Source organism: Numida meleagris, chromosome 6 (genome assembly GCF_002078875.1).
Source record: "Numida meleagris isolate 19003 breed g44 Domestic line chromosome 6, NumMel1.0, whole genome shotgun sequence".
In the NCBI taxonomy this organism is placed as follows: Eukaryota; Metazoa; Chordata; class Aves; order Galliformes; family Numididae; genus Numida; species Numida meleagris.
The window spans coordinates 40,198,752-40,211,065 of NC_034414.1; the positions used below are offsets into that span (position 1 = coordinate 40,198,752).

At 42.3% G+C, this 12,314-nt stretch overlaps 1 protein-coding gene across 5 annotated transcripts; it reads left to right on the top strand.

The window, feature by feature from the left end:
- CIPC (CLOCK interacting pacemaker) lies at nucleotides 1,419–11,642 on the top strand. Of its 5 annotated transcripts, none has more exons than XM_021401958.1 (5): nucleotides 1,422–1,561; nucleotides 3,225–3,306; nucleotides 4,853–5,027; nucleotides 5,848–6,017; nucleotides 9,637–11,642. In XM_021401958.1, the coding sequence occupies exons 3-5, from the start codon at nucleotides 4,955–4,957 to the stop codon at nucleotides 10,513–10,515; spliced, it is 1,122 nt and encodes a 373-aa protein (XP_021257633.1). In that variant the 5' UTR covers nucleotides 1,422–1,561; nucleotides 3,225–3,306; nucleotides 4,853–4,954; the 3' UTR covers nucleotides 10,516–11,642. The 5 variants fall into 5 exon arrangements, with proteins under 5 accessions (XP_021257632.1, XP_021257633.1, XP_021257634.1 ...); XM_021401960.1 differs by having other exon boundaries at nucleotides 1,458–1,557; XM_021401961.1 differs by lacking the exon at nucleotides 1,422–1,561 and adding an exon at nucleotides 1,568–1,988.

Genomic DNA, 12,314 nt, shown 5'->3' on the forward strand with positions numbered 1-12,314 from the left:
CAACCAGCACCATGCCTAGGCAAATATCATGATGTAACAGCATTCTTAGCATGCTTTTCCTCAGAATCCAAAACTCCAAAATGGTAAGGGATCCAAATCCACAGCCTAGATATCACACATCTCATGTACTCGGAGACAGCTCTGATATTTAAATACTCAAAAATGCAATCTAGGAGTATGCGTAACAACAGTTCTTTCACAGCACTTTGAATTGGTAGGAATGAAATCCCATTCTGTGTCAAGTTTTCAAAATGACACCGCCATTTCACACAGTCACAGACATTTTGATTTGCTTTGTACGTGACAGGTTATTTGCAAGAGAGTGGTGAGATTAAATATTCTTTTCTTTTCCATTTGGGAACTTATTAGATCACGTTGATCTTTTTAGTAAGTGTGTTTCAGGCTTTTTAACCAAGACCATCATTACAATGAAAGCATTTCTTTTATGTATTACTATTCAGGGAAATCATCGTCATTGCTCAGCCCTTCCACACATCCCTTTTGTTTTCTCTCATGAAATTGCTCTTCATCTCCAAATGCAAAATATCCTGACAGGCTTCCGGGTGCTGGCAGTGTTTGTGGAGTTCTCAGAAAAAGAACGTCTATTCTTGCTTTATTCATTGATGTAGAAGATCCACCTCCTCCTCCTCATTTGCCCTTGGTTTTCTGCAATTCATGGAAAGCAAATCCACACATTCCTTCTGCTATTTCATATTTACTAACCAGGCAGTGCATCCTTTACTTCTCATTTGCTAATGACAGCTCTTCCATTTGCTGTTTTCCCTCTCTGAGATTCCACTTTTGGACCTCTGATGCTGCCTTCCTTGTTTTCTCTGTGGCTGTGCATACGCTACATCTCTTCCTCAGAGTACAGCAGTCTCTAGAAAAGCCTAAACTCCTGCGAATTAGATGAATTATACTGTTCAGCACAGCATGTGGGAACTTCAATAGCATTCCAGATTCCTGGATCTCATCACCTGCCCGATCCTCTCAGGTGCCCATGCCGGGCAGTGAACAGGTTCTCCGACTTGCATACCTGATGCGTCTAGCAAATAGTACTCATGCTTTTTCAGTGAAGATTCTTTTTTCAGACATTTCCCTGACAGCAGCAGGGTCGATCTCCTGAGTGCTTTTCACGTAACACCATGGCGTGCCTTTCTCCCTGGCAAGCCCCATGTGTATTCACAACTACTGTGCATCTACAGCTGCTTACTCCCCACACACCAAACCACCCTGTGCTTAGGAGGCCGCGAACATGACTTCAAACTAAGTTCATTCCCGCCTCAACTCCTGATGAAGCCGTGCGCCACACACAACGCCACGAGACATCCACCCGCACTTCCCGCCCAAACTGTTGCGCACGCGCACGCGCACGCGCACTGCACCCCCCCGCCGACAGAACGCGCAGGCAGGCGGCTGCGCGCATGCGCGCTGAGGGAAGCGGCCCCATCACTTTCCCTTTCCGGGGCGGGCCCGTCTAGGCCGGCGGGGAGGTTTGTGCTCCGTGGTGGTGGCGCCGCGCACGCGCGAAGCGGGTGGCGCCGAGGCGGCCGGCAAGTAGGTGAGGGGCGTCACGGCCCAGCCTGCGTTGCTGCTGCCGGTGCGGTGTTGACCGTAGTGCTCGGGGCGGCCCGATCTCGGCTCGGACCGGCCCCACCTCGAGCGGGGAGGGGCTGTGGGTTTGTTCGGCTGCGTGGGACCTGTCGTCCCGCCGGGCTCCGGGACGGCCCGGCCTGGCCCTGCCCGCCGGCGAGGTGCCGGGGAGGCGGGAGGGAGGGAGAGCACGGCGGTGTGAAGAGGTGCTCTGGGGGCGGGCGGGATGAGGCCCAGTGCCAGCCGTCCCGAGCCGTACTTGCGAGTGGATGCCTCTCGGTTGTCTCCTTAAGGGAAGATGGGCCAGCAGATCCCAAAGTTTCCCTTGGTGGGACCTGAGGGAACGGCCTGGAGCTGCGTCGGAGTGGGGGACACACGTTGGATACTAGGAAAAGGTTCTGCCCCGGAGAGTGGTCGGGTTGGAATGGGTTCTGATGTGCAGTGGTCACAGCTCCAGGCTGCCGGAGTTGAAGTGTTGGGACAGCACTCTCAGACATAGGGTTTGAATTTCGAATGGTGCCGTGTGGAGCTAGGAGCTGGACTCAGTGATCCCTGTGGGTCCCTTCCAACTCGGGGTATTCTGTGGTGCCAGCCTAACAGAAGGGGTGCTTGTATTTCACATATTTCCAGCCCTCCTCCTTTTGTGTCCACTTCTGATTTTTGGAGTCTACTATCCATACGCTGCTTTCTTAACTAATGTCTGTTTTGGAGAGGGATAAGTAGCAGAAGCTTGGATCATGATCATTGGATCATTTAGACTTGTCCATGCCATGAACATTCAATTGAGCTGTTCTGTTAGTGATAGAGACAATGAGGTGGGGTTATATTCATAGCTTTTAATCCCATTAAAATTCATACAGATTACGGCGTATATACTGATAACTAATTTAAAGTGCCAGTAATTACTGGATTTCTTGATTGGGATTCCTTGATAAGACCTATCAGATGATTCTATGAATGGGACACAGAGCAGGAATAGCACAAAGGCTGCTTTTCCATAGTTCTGACAGGTCCGTATCTGTTAGTAGGTCAGAGATGACTGGAGGCAGAAGTAGAAATGAGGTAGAAGGCTAGTGACAAAGTTTTCTTCTATTGAGCATTTTTCTACCTTTACAGGCAGCCACTCTTAGAATTTCAGCACTGTTATCTGACATACAGAATTCATTACTGGAGATGCTAAGGCTCAAGAACTTGGAGCACAATTCTAACCATCAAGTATAAGGACCTTAAGAAGAAACTTAGTTTTGGGAGTAGATTATTCCAGAATGTGTATGCTGCAGTGTTACTTGAGGTAGATGTTGCCTGGCGGTGCTGTTAACAGGCTCCTGCTCTGTTATGTGAACTCCAAGTTTTCTGTAATTTTAATTTAAATATGCATCTCTAACATGAGATGCAACTTGAAAGAGTTGCTTTATAGGAAATTTTTACAAATAGTATTAGTCAATTTCTGTGTTTCATCCTGTCAGTTGTCTGTTAGCCAAAGTCTCCGCTACCTTTTATAAGAGATGGATAAACTTTTCTTTGTTTTACAAAAGCCTGCCCAACCTTAGGAAGCATGGGAAGACTGTGACAAGTATGTGGTATGGGAGGCCATCATGTAATTACATTTCTCTGGGTTTTGTCACTTTTAGTTTCAGCCTTCCAGAGTTTTCATTCTGAAAAGGTATGAGGAGGCATTTCTAAGGCACCATCTCCACTAGGAGCGATTTGCAGGTATAGTATGTGATGTGCTTTTAGCAGTATGGATTTCTTCATCCCTAGCTTGTTCTCTAATCACAAGACTTGCTTCACTCAGGGAGTGAAACAGACTGTTTTAACAAAACAGCAGCTTTGCAGGTTCAACTGTATTTGTTATATGGGCTTCACCCAGCAGGGCTGACTTGTATGTAATCCGGCTCCTAGAATAGCTGTTTGGAATACAGATGTGGCCTGAGCAACTTTAATTCTTGGAAAAAAATGTTTATGAATAGCTTTTAGCTTGTTTTGCCTTTTTAGGTAGAGAAGTGGCTCTAATATGTCAGTTGTCTATTTAGCTTTCATTCTTTGAGTCATTTGAGCTGCTTCTGAAAGTCTCCAATTAATTTACTGCCAGTGTAGAAAGAGATAAGCGACTATTTCATTTCGCTCCGAGAAGCCTTGATTTAATTACACATAACGACAGTACACTATATATCTGCTACTTTGTCTTTGTTAACCATAGTGCTGAACTTCAGAGACATCCAGTAGAGCTGGGCGTTGCATTTTTGGCAGTTCAAGAAATTACATTCATCTATAGGGACATGGTTTGGTGGGCATGGTGCTGATGGGAAGATGGTTGGACTAGATGGTCTTAGTGGTCTTTTCCAACCTTAATGATTCTATGATTCTATTTACTAACTTTTGTGGGTTAATGGGTTATTGCCTCATCTGTCAGAGTTCTTAGCAGAGTTAGAAATAACTTATGCATTGTGCTCCCAAAACTAATCTACCATGTACCGGTGATTTTAAGTATGAAACGATTCTACTATAGGTAATACAGTAAGATTGGCAGACCCATGCTCTGCGCTTGACTTGCCGAGCTACTGAATGAAGGAGCTGAACAAGATATGGTCATTCTGCCCCTTCCACCAAATCCATGTCTGTAGTACTTCTAAAACCCATCAGATTTATTCATTGGCAGTGTTCACAGCAATAGTGTGTTTTAAAAGAGTAATCGCATCCAACAAGAACAACAAAAAACTGTACTGTATTTCTGCTTCAATTAATTTCTTTATTTCTGTTCTTTAGATTTTTCAACATGTTTTAACCTACCCTAAAGGACTCAACAGCCGTGTCTAGTGTGGCATTGTTCCCTTGTAGGTGGTACAGGGGGCTGAAAGACTGGATTGTGGGAACTTCCTTGAAACTTAAAAAAATTAGCCCAAGGCAGATGAAAGACTTGAGTCCAGAAAGTTCTATGAAGTAATGTGTCAGTTGATGCAAAGAATTGTGGCCTGTCTCTTCTGTTCTCTAATGTGTTATTAAACATGCGTAGTTTAGAGTGTTTTGCAGGGAATAAGCTGTAGTTTTATTGACAAGTTTTTGCTAATCTAAATTTGTGATAAACAGCAAATGTGAACCTGAGAATTTAATAGAATTCTACAGATTGCTTAACAGATGCCTCAAAACTTTGATAACAAGATTTCTGTAAGGACATGCATGGCTGCTTTTGACTTATACTGCTGGATCTTTTGTTAGATTCAGAGGAAATCTCTGTTTTGTTTTTTAATGGTTTTTGTAGTTCCTCAATGGAAAAGGTATTGAAGGCTGCCACCAGCACTGTGGAAGCATGGAGACAGAGTAGTTGTGTATTGAGACCCTCAAGAAAATACCGGGCAAACTGATGGAAATGAAGAGCTTGAACCATCACTTCAACATGGCAGCAACTGAATCTGACAAGGACTCCGGATACTCAGGTTTAGAAAAAGACTGTGCTACTTTTTTTTTTTTTCTTCCTGTTTTCATACTGCTGCTGTTGTTAGATAAAGCTGACTCTAGCCCCTTACAGTTTGTGTCTGAGTACTTGGTAGGGTCTTTGTATCTAAGGCAGGTTGAAAAATTATCCTACTATCAAAATCAAAAAATGTGTCTAAAAAAGAGCTGAAGGGAGGAATCCTTAGTCTTTAGAGTCTAGAAGTGGGAATGGAAAGATTAACTTGCGTTCTTTGCGGTGGTCAATGAACTATTGGATTATGCCATGTAATGTCTTGCAGTTGGACTGAATTGTCACTAAAACCTGATAAAACAGTAATTTTTGTAACATCATCAAAATGTAGACAGTATGTTCTGCTTTAATAATCAACAAAACTATACAAAGATTCCCTTTGAAAATTAAAAGTGCTTTTGTGGGAGTTACTTGCATGCTGGGTTTGTAGATAGCAGATTTAAAGACGCCAAAGACTGCAGCATGGATCTGAATCTGTTAGTTATTTTGTGTACCAGTCTTCAGAGCTGACTTTGTGGTAGCATGTAGTCCCTTGGAGACTAAATACAGAAGAACAAAAAGAAAGATTTCTGGGGAGACAATATCTGCACAAGAACTGTCCTGAAGTAGAGCCTTTTAATAAAGGCCAATTGACAACTGTCACAAAAAATCTAATTTTACTGGTATTCTGGAATTAAACTACAGAATATTCTACAGAATATTCTATAAATTCTACAGAATAGTAGAAGAGAAAGGAAACAGCAAGCATGCTGCATGTGAAACAACTAACAGCTGAATTCTACATCTGGCAGATGGCAGTTCAGAGTGCCTAAGTGCTATGGAGCAGACTGACTCTGAGGACGTCCTGAATGCATTGTGTTGGAATGCAGAGGATGGGCCTTGGCCTTGCCCCGTGACCACAAGCAGCTCCTTTCCTGCACTTTCTCCTATGGTGGTAATGAAAAATGTTCTAGTAAAGCAGGTAAGGAAGAAACGATTTATTGGAAAATACTGCAAATTTTCAATTTTTGTAGTATTTTCCTTTCAAAAAGGATTGTATGGAGTTGTTGCAGTCCAGAAAGCAAGCAGTAATTTGTAAAGTTTTGTTAGTAACAGCCCCTTCTTTTGAGGGGCAGCTAAAACCACTAAGAGGGGGGAAAAACATGAAATACAGAAGCTGTGTTAGATCTGCTCTTTGTCTCAAAGGGATCTGCAAAAAATAGATCCTTATAATGTTATGTAAATAGCACCAAAGGTCAAACCAAAGTAATTGTTTTTCCTTTCAAAAGCTGATGATTTCTTTTTTGTTCGGTTTAGACAGAGAAGAGTAGGGTGATTGCTTTTGCTTGCCACTTCTTAGATTCTAGAAGTGCTTCATATGCAATGGGAAGCCTTAATCTAGAACGTTATAAATGAACAAATTAAATCTATATTTAAAGTTAGCGTCAGTATATTTACTTGAGTAGCTGTTTCTCTTAATTACATGTCGTGTCTCGCACTGCAACAATTACATTCACTGTTTATATCTTTCGATATCATATTATGTGTTTTTCCTCTTGCACTTCTGTATGACATTGCACCTTCTGTTACAATACAGAATTTTTCAAGAGCTAGAAGTTTGAAGTATTGCTATACTGTTAGACTTCTTGCTTCCACTCATGTGTTTTTAAACAAGGCAACGGTACTTCAGACTTTTTTATTATTAGAATAGTTATGAGAATACAGGGAGAGCAAGGAAAAAAAGAATATAGATCTTGATTCTTTTATGCTGAATCTGTTTTGAAATGGAACAAAACCTGTTAAACTCAGATACTGTGTGTCAGAGCTAGCACAGAGATGGGTTCTTGCTAATATTTCATAGAATCATTAATGTTGGAAAAGACCTCCAAGGTCATCTAGTCCAGCCATCAACCCATCACCGTTATGGCCACTAAACTGTAACCTGAAGTGCCACATCTACATGTTTCTGAAACGCCTCCAGGGTTGGTGACTCCAACAATTCCCTGGGTGGCCTGTTCCAACAATTTGACAGATTATGTATTTGTAGGAGGAGATGGTTCTGATCTGAGCAATGTGCTTTATCTTGACAGAAAGCAGTTTTTTTTTTTTTTACAGCCATGTTCTTAGATGTGTGGACAAAACACACATGACATAAAATATAAACAAATGCTCAGGTTCTCGTGTAGTAGGGAAGAGGCAAGCTTCACCACAGACTGATAGCTGTTGGTCTGGGGCTCAAAAATTAAGCATGTTAAAATCTTGATTGTGTTACAAATAGGTTGGAGAAGTAGCCACATGATACGCATAATGTGAATGTTGATAGTGTAGCAAAAGGAAAAGAAATGGGGAGGAAGATGTAGATAAAATTGCCAGACTCAGTTAATTTGAGCAGTTCATAACATTTTAATCTGATTATTTATGTCTAAGGACAGTCATGTTAAATTGAAAAATGTTCATTTCAACAAGTAAAAGCAACAAGACAAGGTGAGAATAATGGGGTGTCTTTCTAGCTCTTTCCACTGGGTCTCATTACCTCAGATAGTCATGCTGGTCATCTTATTAACATGCTCTTTTCAACACAGTTCTTGGTTAGGCTCCCTGGACCAAAAAAAAAATAATAATAATGCAGCATCCCCTGTTACTGCAGTTTATCTGTTTTTCAGTCAGCATCATCCTCCTATCTTAGAACCACTGTGATCCTGCTTAGTGATGTTTACCTGCTGTCCTGGTTTCAGAGTGTAAACAGCTAACAATGTTACTAAAAAAAATCAGGCAGGAATTAATTCTCTGAAATACAGTAGTGCTGAGGTAAGGTTTGTAGAAGTCCTTAATAGGTGGGAAGGCTTTTTAGGTGAGTAACTCTGGTATCTGCAAAATGTTATCTTTCATTGAAAAATCAACTGCGGAATTTGTAAAATCAAATGTCTCCTTCTCTTCTAAAAATGAGATTTTTGGATACGAGAATAAGATCAGAGCACAATATGAGTGGAAAGGATGAGAATGTGAGTAGTCAAGATGGAAGTACGGGATGAAAACAAGAGCATGGTGAACCATTATCACAGTTCTTTAGGCCTCAATGAATTTGGGGCTCCAGTGTGCTAGGTACTGTACAAATGTACAGTAAATTACAACTTCTGACTCCAAAGCCTTGCTCCTTAAGGCTTCGTGTTCTGTCTAGTGTTTACATAGCTGTGGTCTTTGTATACTTACCCACTCTTAATTTCTCTGGATGCCTTTCTTCTGGATGTGTTCTTTTGTCTGTGAAATAAAGAAATGATGTTATCCGCTACAGAGCATCTTGCCCACAGCACTCAGTGTCAAAGTTGGTAACTGAATCTCATCTCCGAGTCTCAATACCCGAATCAGTGGATGACGCCCTGCCTTTGTCAAGTCCTCTGCTGACAGGAATGGACTTAACGGGCAAATGTTATCATGTTTTGCTTTAAACATTCTGAGACTGAGGAAAAGAGGTTGGATTTCAGATGAGTCAAAATAGTACAAAAAATAATAAAATATTGTAGAGCTACTAAAACTAGTGCCCTCAGCAGGCCTGCAGTAACATTCCAAATAGTGAACCTTAGAAACTGGAAAAACAGCTGAGAGTATATTGTATTAGAAGAAGTGAAGGTTTTCTTGTTTGTTTGGGTTTTTTTGGTTTTTTTTCCTGAAAGAAATACTATCTTTTACTGGACCATTTGATATGTCAAGAGGAAGCAGGCATTCTTTCTGGCTAGGAGATATCATGAAGTTCCCTATTAGTGCATATGTGAAAGAAGAGGTAATATCTTATGAAAAGTTGATGTATTACCCTACCTATATTGCAGAATGTGACTTGTGGAAGGATGTAAGAACTTAAACATTTTTCTTGAAATATAATGCGTTTAAGCCTTATCAGTGCGCAGGATTTCATCAAAGGTGTGGAATTAAACTGCTTGGGGCTTGGAACAGGCAGTTTTCCTTGAATTGATTGGTAGTTGGTGTTTTTTCTTCTTTCCCAACTTCATAATTTTCAATTTATTGCAGCCATGTTTTGTATTTATGATTGCAAGACTTACTGAGCAGCTATGTTAAATAATGTCTGTGTTAAATAACCGTTTCAAAAGCTTGCTATAAGAATAGAAATGACAGAATCAGAGTTGCTGCATTTCAACAAAGAGGGAGTCTGAATTGCTCCTCAAATGTTTGTGATGTCTTTGACTCTTTTGGAATATTTCATAACCAGAATTTTTCAAGTTTATTTTTCAAGTTTTCTGCACGCTTTTTGTTTAGCCTCAAGTACAGTAATAATTTTACACTAGCATTGTATGATACAAGCATGCACTGTAATTCTTATTAGGGAAAGTGTGTATAAATTGAATTGTTTTAAAATATATTTGCTATATATGGTTTTCAGCTTTGATCCTAATGTTATCTTCTGTTGTCAGAGAAGAGAAGGATGAGTCTGATAATAAGCTGCTCACAATATGTCATATTGTGTAGTATGTATCAATTATGAAGAAATGGCATAATCCACCTGTTTTGCTTAAAGTTTTTCTATCCTTATCAATAGCACTGCTGTAAGAATTGTGTTGTGTTTTTTTTTTCCCATTTATGCTTCTCAGGGGAGTTCATCCCAGCTCCAGTCTTGGACTGTCCAGCCATCCTTTGAAGTGATTCCAGCTCAGCCACAGCTGGTATTTCTTCACCCATCAATCCCACCTCCCATTAACCCTCACCCTGGTGGGAAAAAGAGAAATGATTCCACTAACTACCTGCCCATCCTGAACTCTTATCCCAAAATAGCACCACAGCCCTGCAAAAGAGATCACTCCTTTGACGTAGAGGAACGTCAGGAAACCAGCTGCCATAAACGACTCTGCACAGAAGCATCTAAAATGGAGACTTCTCCTGTATCAAGGAGCACAGGTTTGTCTACTAGTCCTTTTGCCCACCTTCCAGTTAGCTTTAAGGCTCCTCAGGATTCTAACCAGCAAAGTTCTTCAAGTTTGATGACAACTGGAAAAGTGTCAACTTTTCCTGGTTTCCATCATGTTTCTGCTGACACTCCGAAAGTTCCAGGTTTGGCTCCTCTCTTGCCTTTTGGAACTCTACAGACAGCAAAGTGCACTCCTCGTGAGAATGAGAGTGCAGCACAAACTACAGTGCAGTCTGCAGTTTGGAGCCTGCCGTTGATACCAGAAGAGACTTGCACTACCCCTGAGCTGCTTTTGCAACAGCAAAGTAAGTGCAGACGCTTTCAGAATACGCTTGTTGTGCTACGCAGGTCAGGGTTGCTGGAGATCACTTTAAAAACCAAGGAGCTCATTCATCAGAACCAGGTGACTCAAGCTGAGCTGGACAGGCTGAAGCACCAAACACAGCTTTTCATAGAGGCAATAAAGAACAATGCTCCACAGTCATGGGCAGAGCTAGAAGCGTCTCTAACAGGTTCAGATAAAGCTAATAGCAACCTTGAAGACTCCACTTATCCAAACATGTAGTAAAGTGGTACAGAGCTGTTAAGTTATTCCTGTGCCTCCTATTTCCCATCTCAAGCTTTTACTTGAACGTTCTCTGAGTCCAAGACCTGCAAGGTGGCATGCCATTTACAACTTGTCTTCACAGCCAGTCATGGGACTGGAACAGCACAGTGGGATCTTGACAAGATGAGTACTCAGTACTCCAGTGTGACCTTGAACTCCATGCTAACTGTGTTTTCTTGGACTTCAGAAGCTTGGATGTGCTCTGCTGGCATGTTCCCATTCTTGCTGTGAGAAGACAGTCATTTGCAGAATTCTGCAAGCAAGTCTCTTCCTATTCCCATCTTCAGATAGTCAGTTCTGAGAGTGGCACAGCAAAACAGTCCCCAGTATTGGGCTATCACCAGTTGAAAGTTGATGAAGAGAGATGGTGTGAAGATAAGAAGCTTAGTTTGGCAGGGTGGTATCAGACTGTTGCTGACTGTTGACAGAGAGTCTTGCTTTTGGGGTTATAATTGTTTTGAATTAGTGGAGATCTGCTTGTGGTGAAGCAGCATTCTGTATTTATTGCAATCTTTGACCAAAGTGACAAGAGTCATAGGAGCCTGGTGACTTGATTTTGAGGGGTATCCGTTGGATTTTTATCTGTAAAGATAAGCAAATGAGAATTGCAAGGCTTGCACTGGAAGTGTTTGTTTCAAAGCTGTACTTATTTGCACTACCCATTAGTGACAAAAAAGTGTACAAGGCAAGTGGCTTTGGATTTTCTTGGTGGAATGCAGAAGCATTTTTAAACATGGTGCAGGGAAGATGCTTGTTCACCAGGGTTAATTTGACAAGACTAGTTAAATGTTATTTTATCTGTATATCTTTAGCTTATAAGACTAAACTCTTTTTGCTGTGAAATTGTTCCAGTCTCGTTCAACATCTTCATCAGTGACCTTGATGAGGAGATAGTGTCCACCCTCAGCAAGTTTGCTGATGATATGAAGCTGGGAGGAATGACTGACACACCGGAAGGATGTGCTGCCATTCAGCGAGACCTGGACAGGCTGGAGAGTTGGGCAGAGAGGAACCAGATGAGGTTTAACAAAAGCAAGTGTAGAGTCTTGCACCTAGGGATGAATAACCGCATGCACCAGTACAGGCTGGGGGATGACTTGCTGGAGAGGAGCTCTGCAGAGAGGGACCTGGGTGTCCTGGTGGACAGCAGGTTGGCCATGAGCCAGCAGTGTGCCCTGGTGGCCAAGAAGACCAATGGCATCCTGGGATGCATTAAAAAGAGTGTGGCCAGCAGGTCAAGGGAGGTGATCGTACTCTGCCCTGGTGAGGCCTCACCTGGAGTATTGTGTCCAGTTCTGGGCTCCCCGGTACAAAAAAGTCAGGGATCTCCTGGAAGGAGTCCAGCAGAGGGCCACAAAGAAGATAAAGGGCCTGGAGCACCTCTCTTATGAGGGAAGACTGAGTGACCTGGGACTGTTGTGACTTGAGAAAAGAAGACTGAGAGGGGATCTGATCGATATTTATAGACATCTAAGGTGCAGGAGGCAAAGGGACAAGGCCGGACTCTTTTCAGCAGTGCGTGGTGATAGGACAAGGGGAAATGGCCACAAACTGAAGCATAGGAAGTTTCGCACAAATGTGCATAAGAACTTCTTCACACTGAGGGTGATGGAGCACTGGAACAGGCTGCCCAGAGAGGTTGTGGAGTCTCCTTCTCTAAAGATGTTCAAGACCCGCCTGGACGCCTACCTGTGCTGCCTGCTATAGGGAGCCTGCTTTGGTAGGGGGATTGGACTCCATGATCTCTAGAGGTCCCT